At 40.3% G+C, this 17,516-nt stretch overlaps 1 protein-coding gene and 1 pseudogene across 1 annotated transcript in view; both read right to left on the bottom strand.

The window, feature by feature from the left end:
• Positions 1–17,516, bottom strand: part of TNIK (TRAF2 and NCK interacting kinase) — a 341,946-nt gene that overhangs the window by 130,117 nt on the left and 194,313 nt on the right. The window contains exon 4 of the mRNA XM_008142296.3: positions 10,295–10,420. Within this exon, the coding sequence (XP_008140518.1) occupies positions 10,295–10,420 (126 nt within the window). The remainder of the gene's footprint in view (positions 1–10,294; positions 10,421–17,516) is intronic.
• LOC103286733 (BRISC complex subunit Abraxas 2-like) lies at positions 5,900–7,163 on the bottom strand (annotated as a pseudogene).

The raw sequence follows: 17,516 nt of genomic DNA on the forward strand, positions 1-17,516 counted from the left end.
AATGCAAATGCATGAAGTTGAGCATGTACGCCAGACAACAGGGAGTGATGGGGCCGTGGTGTGAACTAGAGTGGGCACGTGCCCTCTGCACAACTGCCAAATGGCTCTACCATACTGCCGCTATTGGGGATCTTAGGCCCAATATTTTTAATTTTTTTAAAAAGATCATTTGATTTTTCAAGATATTTTAAAGGAATAGAGACTTTTGTGTGAAACTACTCATTTTTTTCTAATGTTGGCATAATTACACAAACATCACCTTATGAGAACCAAGCTAAACATATTTACCTGGACAGCATTTAGCCTCCAGGTTGCCAGTTTTAAAACTCAGATCTAGTCCAAAGTTTTCACTTCAAAAAAAAATATGTTTTTATTGATTTTAGAGAGAGGAAGGGAGAGGGAGAGAAAGATAGACACATCCATGATGAGAAAGAATCATCAATTGGCTGCCTCCTGCACACCCCCTACTGGGGATCGAGCCTGCAATTTGGGCATGTGCCCTGACCAGGAATCGAACTGTGAGGTCCTGGTTCAGGGGTCTACACACAACCACTGAGCAACACCAGCCAGGCCCAAAGTTATCACTTTTATAAGGAAGGAAATAAATGCCAGAGACCCAAATGTCAGGTTTGAATCCAGGTCCTAGATTCCAGGCAGGGTTCCGGCCACCTGCTAGAAAGTTTGTCCCTAAAATGCATACAGTCTGATGTCTTAACTCTTAGCTCTGCAAACCGACACTGTTACAATCTAATGAATGACTTATCCAGTCATTTCAATACAATAATCTATTTTACTTGACCACACTACATTTGGAAAGCTAATCAGAAATTTATTTCCTTTTACGACATATTCTAGCCCTGTGGTGGTTATCAAAAGAGACAACAAATCACATGTGATTTCACGTTCTAATGTTACAGAAATTAGAAGTTGTGTTTACTAGACTGACTTTCCCACTCACTCCCAGTGTCTGAATGGCCTGCAGCAGCATGGTGAGCCTCCCATCCCCGAGCGAGAGCAGAGAATGAGCCGGCAGCGCCGTGTATCAGAGCTTGCCTTGTTTCCCAGAGATGGGAATCTTTATTGAAAGAGCTCTCTTTTTTGATTTCCGGATCAGGCCCTAAGCAGTTGATAAGGGAGAATTACTTGGCCATTATCAGAAGCAGTTGTATTTCCACAAAGAGCTGGTACCAAACAAGAGTTTATCTCTACGACAAGACTGATAGAATTCGCACCGATTATAATTCAATCAGACACCTGAAACTGTACACGTATTGGCTGGTGGGTTATGTGCAAACCTCTGTCTTCCAGCCACAGCAGACAAAGTAGCTGGGAAATATTTTCTGTGGAATGACTACTGGGGATACATCTTAGAAAGTGCTGCTCTTTTGGTTGTGACAGGCTGTGTCTCTATATGATCCATAGTAATATTTTATATAAATGTAATTCTAACAGGAAGCCATTAGCCTAAAGAGTCAGCTATCTGTGACCTTTGCAATTATTTGCTAAAACATTCCCAAAAGGTTTAATGTACTTTTCAAAGTGTATTTCTTACCAGTCTTAGGAGCAGCTTTGAAAGTTGGAGAAACTGATAAACGGAGATGAAAGGTGAAGTTGAAATGAACTTTCTTAAACACAAAGCTTCAGTCCTATTTGGAACACCAACATTTGAGATGGAAACTATTTTTTTACAATGAAAAGAAGAGTGTAGAGTTCAGGTGCAAACTGGCTTTATCACACTAGCTGAATTTAGGCAAGTTTCTCAACTTCTCTGAGCTTAATTTCCTCATCTGTAAAGTAGGGACAATGATAATATCTAATTTGTAGAATGGTTGTAAAAGTCTAATGAAATAATAGGACAATGCAAACAAATGTAGCACTTTCGCACGCGATAAGCAGATGACAAATTTGACCTGCCATTGTTATTAACACAAAATGGCCCAAACGCAGTGAGACAGAGGCCTTGGAATAAATACACACTATTATATTCTATAACCAAGTTCCCACCAATATTGTAATCTGGTATAACTTTCCCAATTATTATGTTTCTGTTTTGCCTTTACTTTTCCAAGGGTCTCCTTAGTTTGTCATCAAACAGAAGAAGAAGAATTAGAGAAGAAATGATGCTCTTGCCCTCATGAGGCATTTCATACCTGTGTATTTTTATCCCCAGGGACACAGAAGCTAGTGGGCATGGTCAGAATAATCCTATGCACACGCACAAATCTGACAACTGCTGGGTCCTCTGTCTTCCAAGCAGAATGTTGGGCCTATAACTGCCACATTTTGCCACCTGCATTTAATTACAGGTAGGAAAGTGAAATGTGAAAGGAGAGTTTCTCTCCATGTGACCTGGTTTTGGAAGTGATCAGAACTCACTGATGGCCTTTTGCCAACTTCAGGAAGGGGATTGCTAAAACAGTCTCCTAACTGGTCTTCCTGCTTCTACTGGGGGGCGGGGGTGGAGGGGGTGCCCATTCATTCTAGTCTGGACCCAGCCACCAGAGGGACCCCTTCACTCTGTAGATCAGATCACATTCCTCCACCTTCAAAAGCACCCCCTCCCAACCCCCAACCCTTCTCAGAGGAAAAGCTGATGTCTTTCCAATGGCCTTAAGGCCCTGCATGATCTAGCCTCAGGTCTCATCTCCCACATCTTCCAGTCACACTGGCCTCATTGCAACTCCTGGAAAACACCAGGACTGGATGGAATGCCTTTCCTCAGGTTAACTCCACAGGGCCTACCTGGCCACTGTACTTCCCGCTGCAATCCTACCTGTATTCCCGTTATCATTGCCCTGCTCTTCCAGAAACTTTTAGCTTTCAGCATTCTCTATAGTGCTCTTGCATATTCAATTTATTGTTTGTGGTCTGTTTCAAGAATGTAAGCTGTATGAAAGTCGGGTCTTTCTTCAATTTTGTTTACTGATATATCCAAAGTCCCTAGAAGTATGCCTTGCAGCTAGCAAGTATTCAATATGTATATATTTGTTGAAAAAAAAAAATGCATGAATGGATTAATGAATTAATTAATTATTAATGGTGAATGAATAAATGAACACATATACTTGCAGGCTCTTGGTTCCCAATAACCACAGCCATCTCCAGGGGAAGAGCAATTGGCTAAAGTGAGAATGATTGGGCGGCGACTCATTTCCAGAGTATACAACCTCCCATTTGTGTCATGTGGAAGCAGACAGGCTTCCTGCTTTCTCCCAGTTCCAATCTGAAAAGGGAATGCAGATTTTGCTCATTACAAAAAAGAAAAAAAAGTTCAGTGCCTTTCACAGAACTTCAGGCCAAGCTGAATCTTCACGTTTCGGGATGCCTGCATTCATTCGGGTGCTGCATCCATCCATTAAGGAGCTTTGAAACCCTGGGAAAGTCAATGAACGTGACTGGGACCCAGCAAAATAAATGACAACTAATTTTCTTTCCAGCTTAGAAAATCTCAGCATTAGGAAAAAGGTAAAAACCAGTCAAGCCCTGCTTGACCATCCCTCCTCTTCTCTCAACCAACAATCCTATATAATAAAAGCCTAATATGCAAATTGTCCCCTCAACTGGGAGTTTGACTGGGGTTTGATGGAGGCGGGGGGGGGGGGGGTGGGGGTGCTGGTGGTGGGGGGGGGTGAAGCCCGGCTGGCCTGGCTTGGCCAGCCTGGCAGGTGGCAGCAGCAGGCAGCCAGGGGAAGGGAGGCTCCGGCTGGCAGCCAGCAGCCGCTAGGGACCCTGCCCATGCATGAATTTTGTGCAGTGGGCTTCTAGTTTGTAAATAAATACCCACATTTTAATAGTTCACCCTAACAAGAAAACCATCTCACAAAAGAAATGATCATCATTCATAGTTAGGTGTGACTCACCTAGAAATACTTGAGCTACCTCAGGTAATAAGCTGGGATGTGGTTCCAAAGCTACATTGATGCTTTCTTTTAGTTTGGAACTGTAGTCCTGACCAAACAATGCAGGAAGCCACCCATTGTCTTCACTATCAGAGAAGTGTAAACAAGGATCCCGGAAAGCTGGTGACCCTTGAGCCCATGGCAAGGGCCAGAGCTTTGCACCGATTGATTAGTCCAGACAATGGGGGCTCAAGCTATTTCCTGACCAAATAGCCTCAGAGTAGACCTTTCTAATATTTACTGACCTTTAGGATAGTCTGTCTGTTACCACAATTACCTGCCTGACTAAGGGCTGGATGTGTATCCAAAATTGAATAAAAGGTTGGCGAGGCCTGAGCACCAGTGGAAGTTCTTCCCCTTGAGTTGGGCTTGCCCGCCTGGCCTCCAATATTCCCAAATTATTATTTCTTGTCTTGTCTCTTTCATTTGCGTGCAGCCCCTTCTCCAGATCCCGAATCTTGAACCACGCGGGATGTGGGTCATTCACAAAACAAAAAAGCTTTTCTACAGACCGCATTTAAATTGCTATTATTCCCCACCTGTCTCTGCAGCTTATCCAACGTGTGCCATCTTATCAGATTCTGTTGAATCTGCATGATATTTTGAACTCTCAAAAGTATCTGTAGCGCTCAGGTTTATACCAATAATAGTAATAATAGTAACCAATGTTGTACCAATAATGTCACGTTCATTCACAAAACACCTATTTTTTCAGCATCATAAGCCCAGTACCTCCCTAGCACTAGAGGGATGCTGAGATGCAAGACAAAATCCTGTCCTCAGAGAGCTGACTGTCTATATGAGGAGCAAAGGCAGCTCAGTGAAAAGCAATAAAAAAGAAGAAGGAACAGCAGAAGTGGGTCTGATTTTAGAATTTAAGTTTAAGGGATTAAAAAAGCAGACATGAAAAAGAAAAATGTTTTAAAAATCAAATTACTGCAATTACTACTGAGATACAAATATCTTCAACACTACCAGTCCTTGCTATTGTAGACATCCCCACCACGTCAATGCACATGTGTATTTCTTTCTTTTTCTTTTTTTGACAAAAATGAAAACATTATATTTAAACAAAGCTTCTAAAAACAGCTTTAAAAACCCCACTATAATTGTTAGTGCTCATTCACTTGTAAATATAGATCCACCACATTTGAACTGGCTAAATAGCATCCCCTAATGAGTTTACTTAAGTCATTCCCTATTGGTTAACTTTTATATACATCTTTAGGTAGTTGCCCAAATACTTATTTAGGATACATTCTAGCATGTGGAAGTACTGGGTTATTATTATTATTTTTTCCCACAAAAGAAAAAGAAGGAGTTTATTTTATGACATACTTATTTGGATGATTACTTACTGGTAATTAGTACTTCTATATATTTTTAAAGGCAACCATTTTAAGTGACAACATGTATCAGGCTAGTAGAAAACAGTTAAAACAAAGCCCTCTCTTTTGATTTTACAAAATCATGCAGACAAGAGAAGGTACATCTGGTCTGGTCCAATCAGGCTTCTTGGAATTATTAAAATGTCTTTTCTGGTAAAGATGAATTTGGCTCATCATAGAAAGAAGGTTCTTTGAAGGCTGCTGCTAAACTCATTTCCCTTTGAAAAAGTAAATTTCAAGACATGATAGTGCAAGAGGTAAGTTTTGATTTACAGAACATTTATAGACTAATTGTGCTTAGTCTCTGATTTCCAATTTATTTTAAAGAACAGAAACTATGTTGACAATTTTCTCTGCCTAAATTTACCAGTATATCCATGAATCACACCAGAATTAGGACAACTTGATTATCTTAATGATTCAGTCCTGACACCTGCCCATAGAGTCTGCGGGTGAGGCCCAGGGGATGCGAGGCCCTGCCAGTTCTGTGCCCAGGATTCTCTTGGGAGCCCAGGGGTCTGAGAAAGCAGTTCTCCCACTAGATTAAGTCCTCAAAAAACTCTCTCAATAGTGATTAATAAAACAGTGCTGAGTGGAGTTTCTTCTGTGTAGCTAAATCTGGGAGGTCTGAGCATTCCTGGAGCTCCCTGTGGGGATGTGTCATGGGCCGAGAATCCCTTGAGTATGAGTATTTGCTACTGGAGGGCTCTTTTGGGTCAATCAGATTTTCATAATCACTGTCGTCTGACCCCTCCACGCTGTCCCCAGTGGCTCTCTGTGAAGGAGGAAGGCCCGCTTCACCTCCGGGGTACTTCAGTCCGGCACTGTTGGGGGCAAAGCTGGAGGAGCCCACGGCTTGAGGTCGAGGCATAAAGACACTTGTTTCTATGCGAGAATGGCTCAAAGTACTTCTTGATTGTTTGGGTGAAAATCTGAATAAGGGGGTGGAGGGTCAGAGACCTTGGCATCTGCCAATGTACTTCCACCATCAGCTGCAAACCCCGGGTACGACATCTGAGGGCTGAGCGCCGGCTCCAGACTCTCGGGTGGCACCTGTCTGCTGACCATCGCCTGCTGCAGCCTTCTTTCTTGTTCCTTTTCATTTTTCCTCTGAGTGATTTGACTTCTTAATTTGTTCACTTCCACCTCACAAGATTCAACTAACTACTCGCTCACTCTTTTCTACATCTGCACACCACACTGCCTGCACCTTCCCCTGCAGCGCATTGTAAACCTGATGGATGGCCCCGATGTCCTTCATGACGCCATGCTTGTCAAAGAAGACAGTGCCATGTTCTTTAATGACTTTGGCATAACTCTGAGGCGTGTTTGGCACTGAAGACACTTTATCCTCTTGCTGGCTGGTGTTGCCCCGGTTGGGAATAGCAAGGGATATCCTTTGATTATACCTTTGGTTTGGTCTGAAGAGGACCTACTCTAGAGCATGCATGGAATTGCTGGTGGTGGAGATGAAGCTGAAGAGGAGGAAGATACGGTCAGGCACCCCAAGGATGCGGGTGAGCTGCTTGTGAAGGACCTGCTCCCTGTATGACATCTGCTGCTGTGTGTTCCGTGGGATTCTGTACCACCCGATCACTTTCTTTCTTTGATCTTCAAGAATCCTGTTCAAACTCTCTTTGTTAAGTTTGCTTGCGTAGTCATAAAAACTAAAAACTTTGAACAAGGCTGATGGTTATGGATTTCAATGACTTGCAGAAACTCTCTGTTGCTGATTTGGGAGTCACTGATGCTAAAGGTTTCCCTCTTGTCTCACCTCTCCCAGCAAAAATCCTTCGTGGTCGGCATTGCTGTTGGCACCGTGGAAACACACAGCGCTGAAGGTGTAGCCTGAAATGGAAGCCGCCATCATGGAAATCTCCAACCATACTGGGTTATTTTCAAGTAAAGAACTTTCTTTGGGAGACATGTGTGTGTATCTTATATATTGCAATTGCTCCTGAATAAAGCTGTACCAATGTTTATTACCACAAGCAGGGGTGTGCATGTCTATTCTTGATATTTCATTTTAAAAATCTTTGTCAATCTGCTAGGTAAGAAATGATATCTAATTCTCATCTTTTGCATTTATATTTTTAGTTAGTTACATTTTAAAAACATCTTTATTGGTAATTGCTAATTCTTACTTTGTTAATTGCTGCCTTGTTCTTAACTCAATCTATTAGTAGTTTCATATTTTTCCTATCCTAATATACAAAAACCCTGGGTCGAAATGACCAAGGCTCGACCCACCTGAAGTCAGTCCTGCAGTTGCCACGGCAACCCAGCGGCTGACTGCTTCTGCTGCAGGCACGGTGCCCCAGCACTGACTGCTGAAGGGCCTGAGAATCAGGGCCAGAGAGAGGCCTGAAGAGAGAAACAGGGACTGATCCGTTTTTTGATCAGCACTTGCTTCTCTCTTTCTCTCCCAGTCTGGCCAGTAGCCACACCTCCATTTCTCACCAGGCCTCCACAGGGGCTGCTGATCAGCCCCGCCTTTCTGATCAGGCCCCATTGATAGGCCCAGAGACGCTGACTGGCATAGAAACCAACCAATCAGAACCAAATCTGGGTCAACTGTGAGGTGCCAATGGCTGCCTAGGAGGCGGAGCTTTTGATGCTGACTGGCATAGAAAATGACCAATCAGAACCAAATCTGGGTCAATTGTGAGGAGCCAATGGCTGCCTAGGAGGTGGAGCTTTTGATGCTAACTGGCATAGAAACTGATGAATCAGAACTAAATCTGGGTGAAGTGTGAGGAACCAATGGCTGCCTAGGAGGTAGAGCTTTTGATGCTGGCTGACTAGCATAGAAACTGACCAATCAGAATCAAATTGGCAGGGAGAGGAGGGCAGTTAGGGATGAGATCAGGCCTGCAGGGGAGGGCAGTTGGGGGTGACCAGGCCAGCAGAGGAGGGCAGTTGGGGGTGAGATCAGGCAGGCAGAGGCAGTTGGGGGCTAGATCAGGCCAGCAGGGTAGGGCAGTTAGGGGTGATCAGGCAGGCAGGCAGAGGCAGTTAGGGTTGATCAGGCAGGCAGGCAGAGGCAGTTAGGGGCAATCAGGCAGGCAGGCAGGCAGGTGAGTGGTTAGGAGCCAGCAGTCCCAGATTGCGAGAGGAGATGTCCGACTGTCGGTTTAGGCCCGATCACAGGGCCTAAACTGTCAGTCAGACATCCCCCAAGGGGTCCCCTACTGGAGAGGGTGCAGGCTGGGCTGAGGGAACCCCCTCCCCTCCATGCACGAATTTCATGTACCGGACCACTAGTTGATTTATAAAAACTCTTTCCTTGGAAAGCTATTACATTCTTTCTCATCATTTATGAGATGAATATTTTCTCTAAATTAGCTATTTGCATTTTTACTTTGTTTCTTGTGTTTTTATAATAAGAAAATTCATATATCTCTCTTTAGTATTATATAGTCACATTTATTTTCTCTTATGACTTTTATGTTTTTAATTGTCATATTTACATCTAACGTACATTTAAGAGGCCATAATTAAATCTTACTATAGCTCAGAGTTCACATAAAATATATAAAATCAATGTGGTCATACAAAGTGGGTTTACTTACTCAAAGTACACATTTTATTTTAAATTTAGAGATGGGTCTTATTGGGGAGGAGTGATATTCCCAGAAGATCTTTTCACTTTCAACAACTGTAGTATTCAATATCAAATGACATGAAAATCTTATTTTTCTGAGCCAACATTATTATATTCTTTTTGATAACTGTTTGTGGTCACTGTATATATTTTTTCTTTTCAGCTGGACTATAATCGTCATATGCATTAAGAGAGTATCTTCCATTCAAGACTGAGTTCTGTGGCAAGTTATCTATGAAATAGTGGTAATTGAATACACACAGTTTAATACATAATTTGATATATATGAAGCGCTGGATAATTCAGTGAATTTTGTGTGTTATACACATATTAAGACTTCTGGAAAATGAGCAAGATGATAAATAGTTAAAAGGTATTTTTGGAACCATTAATCTAAGAATAATATATGAGATGAACTGAGGGGTGTGTGTGTGTGTGTGTGTGTGTGAGAGAGAGAGAGAGAGAGAGAGAGAGAGAGAGAGAGAGGAAGAGAGAGAGAGAGAGAGAGAGAGAGAGAGAGAGAGACAGAGTCCCAAAATCTAGGCTTTCACTGAACTCGCATAGGATGGTCAAACCAAGGCAGCAGTATAAGCTTTTCCACAGGACAAGGTGAATAAAACTTGCAATGGAAAAAATCAGGAAAGTAAGGAAGAGCAATCTGGGCTGGGCAGGGATAGGAATAATGGTTTTGGTGTCAGATTACTGAATTTATTAATAAAGGGACAGTCAATTAGATATGACTTATAGACTGTCAAAGATACAGGACTAGGGCACATATCTAAGTGGACAAGGGGAAGAAGAAAGGGAAAGCAACCTCTGAGAGTACCTACATGGTATGAGACATGGTCATAAGTGTTTTACTCATAGAGTTAGAATTTAAATGTCAGTCATCCACACATCAGTGATAGATAAGAAGAGCTTATCCTGTAGAGCTTGTTTAGATACCAGCTCCACCATTTCCAGCTATTTAGATCTTGAGACAGTTTGCTTATCTTCTCTATAAACCTTAGTTTCATTATCCAAAACATGAAGACGGTAATAATAATGTCTACCTCAAAGAGCCAGAATAAATTATATAACCCAGAAAAAAATAGTACAGTGCTTGAAATATAATAAAAACTGAATATAGGTAGTCATTAATGGGAAAAAACAACAACAGAGAACTTAACAACTGGCTTTAAGGATGGTCTACATTAAGAGATAGAAGAGAGAGACACTAAAAAGACAGAGAGGTATTCAAAGAAATGGGAGAAAACCTTAAAACCACAATGTTATGGAAATCATGGGGCTAAGGGTTTCTAAAGAGTTCCTTAATCAAATTTAGTCATGAGGATAGAGAAATGGACCATTTAGTCCTGGTTGTTCTTCACATAAGAAAAGTAACTTTGGCAAGCACTACATACCCAGAGTTGGTCATCCATGCCAGGTGGGTTCTTTTTGATAAAAGCACCATAGTATGTAGCAATATTCCGGTGGTGAGAATATTTTTTCAACATGTTAATTTCTTGTTTAATTTCTTCCTCTTCATCCTGCATTAGAATAATAAATATTTAGTCATGAAAATCCGTGTCTTAGAATTATTTTCCATCACCATCTATATCAACTACATAATAAATTTCTTTCTTAAATTGTTTGTTCTATGATGATAAACAAACACAATTATTATATAACTTGATTTTCTTGATTGACTACAAAGAAAAAATTTGCAAGACAACACATTGACTATCCAAGGGGTATTCTGTTTGTATAGCAAATAGGCATAGCTGGGGAGTATGAGGGGGCATATAAAACAAAACACCTCATTCCTTTACCTGCTAAAGATCAAAGTAGACTGTTGAGATAAAATTCACTCTAGATTTCTTAGAACTATGTCCATTGAATACCTATTACTGATCAGATCTTATATAGGAAAGATTTAGGAAAGTGAAAAGAAAAAAATACAGACTCATATTTTAAATTTAAGTTCATTTTCTTTGAAGTTTACTTTGATTGAAGTACCTGACTGAAGATGATGAAAGTCAGATGAGAAAGGTAGTGAGGGTAAGTTCCCTAGATCTGAGAAGTTCACAAAGCAGGAGTACCCATCTCACCTTCAGGAAACTAAACATGAGAAGAAAGGGGAACTGTGACAGTTATGCGAGAAGAGATAACTCTCCTACAGAGTAAGTGTCCTCATTCGGGTTTCATTCATTCTGAGCTTCAATTTGGAGTCCACCAACTTGGGTCATTTTTAGGCACCCTCCACCCGTGTTCTCTCATAATTTTATTTTGATATGTGCACATTGGTTGGACCTTCAATTAGTATTTTATTTTTGAGGTTGGTGGAAAAACATTTATCCCAGGAAAACTGTTTTAGATGTAGCAGTAGAATGATTATGCCTAAGTGTAAAATGTTACCATGACCTGAAAGACCACTGTCTGTGTCCCTATCTGCTCCCTTGCCCCCTCTATCTGCCTCCTTACAGTCTCTCTACATTGCCGAGTCATTCTGCAAATGATGTCTTCTTTCGCTTCCTTTTCTTCACACAATTTCTACTCATCATTTTTGATTGAATTTAATTGACACTCCTCAAGGACATCTTCCCTAATTCTCTCAGGCAATGTCAAATTCCTCTACTATATATATCTTGCCCACCCCTACACTTCTTCCCCCCCGCCTACACTTCTTGATGCATGTACCATATTTGCTGGTACCAATTTGAGGTATGGGTCAGTCTGTGTCATAAGTTCCCTCTACTTGACTCTCTTCACTATGAATTGTAAGCTCTCTTCTACCTCCAGATCTCAGTTCTAGAGTCCCTTCCCCCACAAAGCTCTCTGATCTTCCTGATTTAAGTCTAGCCCTGTGGATACTCATTTGCCTCTTCCTTTATATCACCTACCAGAATTGCAATACCCATTTACCTGTCTAATCATTTGAGTATTTCTTCCCTATTAGTCCATAATAACTCTAAATGCAGGAATCTTTTGCTTTTTATAACAATCCCAGCACCAAGAAAAATGCCTGTGAATAAAAGGAAGAATGGAAGAATGAATATCTAGAAAGGGACCAACCACTCACTGCAGCATTAGTGAGGCTTGAAAGGAACTAGTAAGAATAAGATGAGGAGTGTGATAACATGTTGACATTTCCTAACCACACAAAACTAAGTTTAATAACAATGGAGATGTGAAAATCCAGGAGAACTGAGCAGGCTACACATCACATGTTTTAACTAAGTTGAAGACTAATCTCAAATAGAATGTATGATTGGGAAGCTGAGCCAAGGAGCAGCACATGGCCCTAATGGTGGAAGGAAGTGAGGGGTTTGGATGGAGGCTGAGCGGGAAGATGGCATTTTGCTAACCAACCGATGGCATTCTTCCCTGCAGCTATTGGAAACTGCCTACACCTTCACCACAGGCCTCATGAGAGGATGACCTTCACAGGCCTTCAGCTTGTTGAAAGGTCCCTTTAATGTGCCTCAAATATCTACCGTGGTGCCTATTAGCTATTTTAAACTCACCATGTGGGGCCCAGTAGTTGTGGGTGAAGATAGGATGTGAGCAGATGTACTTTAGGCCTAAATAGAAGGGGAGAAAACATACCTGAGAATTTCCGTGGGCAGCCTGGCATTGACAGCTGCTTGGATTAAAGAGGCAACTACATGAGGCAGTAAAATACCAATCACAGTCCAACTGCAGCCTGACAGCTTCGGTCATTCCTAGTGAGGAGTCGGTCTGCTCCGACAAGTATTTGCTGCCTGCCTTCTGGGTTTTTAACAGGATAGTGAATGATGTGGCAGAATCAGAGGTGGGGGTTGAGGGGTAAAGGGAGTGCCTAAAAGCTTACCCTATCATTAAGAAAATAAGACTTATGAAATAGTTAAATAACTGTTAATTCAGTTTATAATTACATAAAAAATAAATAGTATTGGAGATGAGAATGAAGTCAACACATTCTCTATCACTTTGCAAAGGTAAACTGAGGTGATGTGACCATGAAGAAAGTATATGCATTGAGTCAGAAAAATGAGGGTGGGCAGGTAGTGGGGGAGCCATGTTCAGTTTGGGCTCCACTCATTTCTGGCTGTGTGATCTCAGAAAAGTAACCTATCCTTTTGGAGTCAAATTTTCTCATCTACAATGAGATACAAATATAATAATAGTATTACTATATGTCCTAGCCTTTTATGATAATTAAATGAAGTATGTGAAAATTATAAAGTGTAATACAAATAGACATTATTAATCTTCTCAAGTGAAAAATAAGTATCAAGGATGGGAGGGCAGGAATGTTAGTAACTTGAATTTTAGGTTTAAATTGCACTGTTTCAAAATACAATTATGGAACCACTGTGGGTCATGGTTATGTAGCCCTAAAATAGAACCTTAATCTAGATCTTACATAATCTTGTAAGTGACCATGCAATTTGTCAGGCCCTCCGGACTACTGTTTATCCAGATTTCTAGTCTAGGGCAAGGATGGCAGTAAATCATTCAGTGAAATTGAAAGGGAGGCACTTATTATGACTTTAAGAACTCATTTAATCATTCCACAAGCAATCCACCCTCTCACAATATGGCTCATTGAAGGAGATGGGTTACGATGCTTTCAAAAGACAAACACAACAACTGAGGCTAGAATTAGATTGTACGGTTTTGAGAGAAGGATATCTTCTATTTTTTTAAATGGATTATTCTTATGTCTTAAGAATTAAGCTCAAGGATCAAGCTCACTGGGAAATTAATGACCACGGGGTCATAAGGAAAAACAAAGTAATGCTACCAAAGTCTCACGAACTTAAAAAAAGAGTCTTTTAATAAGTCAAGTCCAGTACTGTCAGAAGAACTATTACTTCAATCAGAAGCTATAAAATCTAGTCCAAGCTGATTCAGACATGGCATTTAAACTTTTCAAATGTCAGATATTTTCACCTGTAAATGGTAATAAGAATAATAATCTAAGTCATCTCTCAGGGCTTAGAAATGTTTGTTTATTTAAGCATAGCGTTATTATCAACATAAAGATTTTTTTTCAAGATCATAGAAATCTATTTATTGCTTAGTATTTGTAGTAAACTAAAAAAAAAAAAATGGCCATAATATTTAGCAACTTCCCTCATGAAGAGGTCAAGTCCTTTTCTCCTCCTTGTCGCTGGGTTTGGCCATCTGACTTGCTTTGGCCAATGGGACATTAGCAAATTGATTCAGTAGAGGCTTAAAAAGTATGTGTGTGGGGGAGTGGTCCTCCCTAATTGCTTGCAGAGGATACTCCCAGCCTCCTGGAGGATAGCAAACCATGGGAAGAGAGGGTGATTTTCAAATGGAAAGAATTGGATGATTCCAGGTGATGCTTCTAAGCTACTAGCTACCTCTGATGATGATATGACAATCACAACCATGGTGACAAAATATAGCAAAAGCCAAACTTATGTATTACTCAATATGTACTAGAGGCTGTGGCCATAGTATCTTAATTAATATTCAAAACAGCTCCATGAAGTAGATGTGTTTAATGATCCCACTTTACAAATATGAAAACGAGTTTCAGGGAGTTCATTCATATGTTTAAATGTTAAAGCTAAGATTCAAAGCCAGATTTGTCTGACTCCAAAGCCAGTGCTCTTCGTTCTATACTGAAAACTCCTAGGAAGAAGAAGGGTAATTACCCATGGTGATAAAACCAAAGCTGCTAATCATGAAAGAACAGTTCAGGGATATCTTAATCCAGGGCTGAAGAGAAACCTGCCTTTGGTTCTCCAATTAAAGGAGCTTGTTAGCACACAATTATAATATTTGCTTATGAATGGGGATAAGTTGCATGTTTATTACACAGGGGAACACATTATAAACCCCTAAAATATGCTAAGATTTAAAGACCGAATTTAATAAGACATTTTAATATTAGTGTGCTCTCTAACAAATGGTTTGCCCCAAATTTAGTTCTCAATCCATGAAATGGGAATAAAACTATGTAATTCTTATAACAGCCCAAGGGACTGGTCAGTTTGAACTTGAGAAGGAAATACGAGGTGTACCGACTCATAAATGCCACTACCTTCTAGATGTGTGGACATGGCTACAACCCCTGCTGCTCCTGCTCACTTGCCCTGCTCTCCACAGCAGCCCTTGGTATTAGGTAGGCATTTGTGTCAACTTGTAGATCATTCTCACCTTCATTGTTGACTAAATGTGACAAGAAGTTGAAGACATTTTTTGTTAAAGAATTATTTACTATTAGAATTTGAAGGGACTGTTAACATTTTCTAGGATGTGATTTTTAAAAATATATTTTTATCGATTTAAGAGAGGAAGGGAGAGGCAGAGAGAGATAGAAACATCAATGATGAGAGGGAATCATTGACTGGCTGCCTCCTGCACGCTCCCTACTAGGGATTGAACCTGCAACCCTAGCATGTGCCCTTGACCAGAATCGAACCCGGGACCCTTCAGTCCACAGGCCAACACTTTATTCATTAAGCCAAACCAGCTAGGGCTAGGATATGATTTTTAATTTTTAAAAAATAATTTGGAGAAATTTAATAATTCTTCCAATAGAAATTTTATTTAAGATTCCAATAAATAGCATCAACAAAACTAGACTTTTTAAATCAATAAATACTTATTTTTATAAGTTTGTTTATATAATAAGTTTGATCTAGTTATAATCAATGACAACAAGGAGGTTGTTTTAATGAATAAAAAACTAGAATTTTTTGAGGAGAATTTAAAGTCACATATCAGCTTCAATATATTAGTAATTGGGGGTTTTGTTTGGTTTTGAAGAATAGAGAAAAATCCACATTTCCTAAGACAAGTAACTTCAAATGGTAACAATTATTTTTTATTTACTTATTTTGGTAGCAATTACGTTTAAAGAGCATGTTTTGAAATCTGAATGACATTCTGCATATGAAAGGAATAACCTGACAGTATAAATTGAGAAGTTGTCATTTTCCAGTGCCTTCAAAATAGGCATATAACGTAGAGTTTGCTGCTTGCGTTTATTTATTTTATTTTTTTAAAGTGTCCTTGATGGTCACTTGTATTAGTTTTTATTGCTGCTGTAACCCTTATAATAGATCCATCAAGACAATCCCTACATCTCAAGATCCTTAATATAGTCATATCTGAACATTCATTTTTGCTATATAAAATAACATATTCACACGTTTTGGGGATTAAGATGTGGACATTATTGGGGGCCCTTATTCTACCACAGTCTACATTTTGTTTCCCAAAGATTTACTTCCCTCCCACATGTAAAATACATTCACTCCCATCCCAACATCTCCAAAAGTGTCAACCCATTATAGCATCAACTCAAAATCCAAAAGCTCATCAGCTCAAATTCCCCAATCTCATCAGGGATGGATGAGGCTTAGGCTAGTCCTAAGGGAGGTTTGCTTTTAAAACCACAGTTTCTTAAATGTTAAAATATACACATTATAAATGAGAATTAAGCATGTGTGGATCCCCTAAAATTATCTCAAGGTGGGGTTATGCACCTGCAAATTATATTTTTACAGATCTAAGGAAACAGACCCAAAAGTAGGTCAATGAGTTGCCTAAGCCCACATCTCTTCATTGCAGCATTGATTGAACTGGTGACTTGACCATGACATTCTGCAGGCAGCTCCTGGATTTGCTGTATGCGTTAACCGTAAGCTAAATAAATTCATTCAACAAATATTTAAGTGCCTACTGTATCCCAGGCACAATGCTCAATGCTAACAATGTAATAATACAACAATGGGCATGACAGATTCAAGCTCTGCCACAATGACACTTACTATAGTCTAGTGGGGAGCACAGATGGAAATCAAAGAGTGACAGAGATGGGTAGCTGATCTAATTGGGGAGGCAGCCCCAAGAAATCCAAGTTTGAGCTGAATTCTAAAACCCTTGTAGAAGTTACCCAGTTGGGAAAAAAGAAAAAAGTGTTGTGACTAAGGAGGGAACCATTTTCCTGGCAGGGAAACAGTGGTTGCCAAGGCCCTGTAGCTGGAGGGGGTATGGCATGTTGTCTTCTATGGGAATCGTTAGTGCCATGGAGAGAAAAATAAAAAATTGTCTGCAGGAGACACTGTGATAACAACATGCACTGAACATTGTGTCCTACATATTGTTCTCAAATGCTTTATAAATAACTGTATTTACTTTTCACACTAACTTCCTGAGGGAAGTGATATTATCCACATTGACACATGTGGAAGAAGGAAAGGTTAAGCAACATGTCTAGGGTAAGGAAGCCAGGAAGTGTCAAAACAAGCATATGCCCTGCTCTCTCTTACATGGAGGTGGTGTCCCTAGGAGAAGCCGATAACCCAAGTCTGATGTGCATCTTTCTCACACCCTGACTCTTCCAAACAATCCCCGATGGTAAGATTTTTTTTTTTCTTTTTGTCCAGTTTTAGCAAACATTCATGGAGTTTGCTAACTATGGGCAAAACAGTCTCCCAGAGGCTACTGGGAGAAGGCCATTTACTTATTCTTCAAAGAGAGATGCAGACTGGCCACTAACTTAACCTACAGGAATTCAGTAAATAAGACAGAAATAGAAAATCAATGAAGTAGGGCTTCAAATGCATCCTTCTAGTAGGCAAATCCCATGGTGTTACTTTGCTATTTAACTTCTGGCCC

The sequence above is a fragment of the Eptesicus fuscus genome, chromosome 3 (genome assembly GCF_027574615.1).
Source record: "Eptesicus fuscus isolate TK198812 chromosome 3, DD_ASM_mEF_20220401, whole genome shotgun sequence".
NCBI lineage: Eukaryota > Metazoa > Chordata > Mammalia > Chiroptera > Vespertilionidae > Eptesicus > Eptesicus fuscus.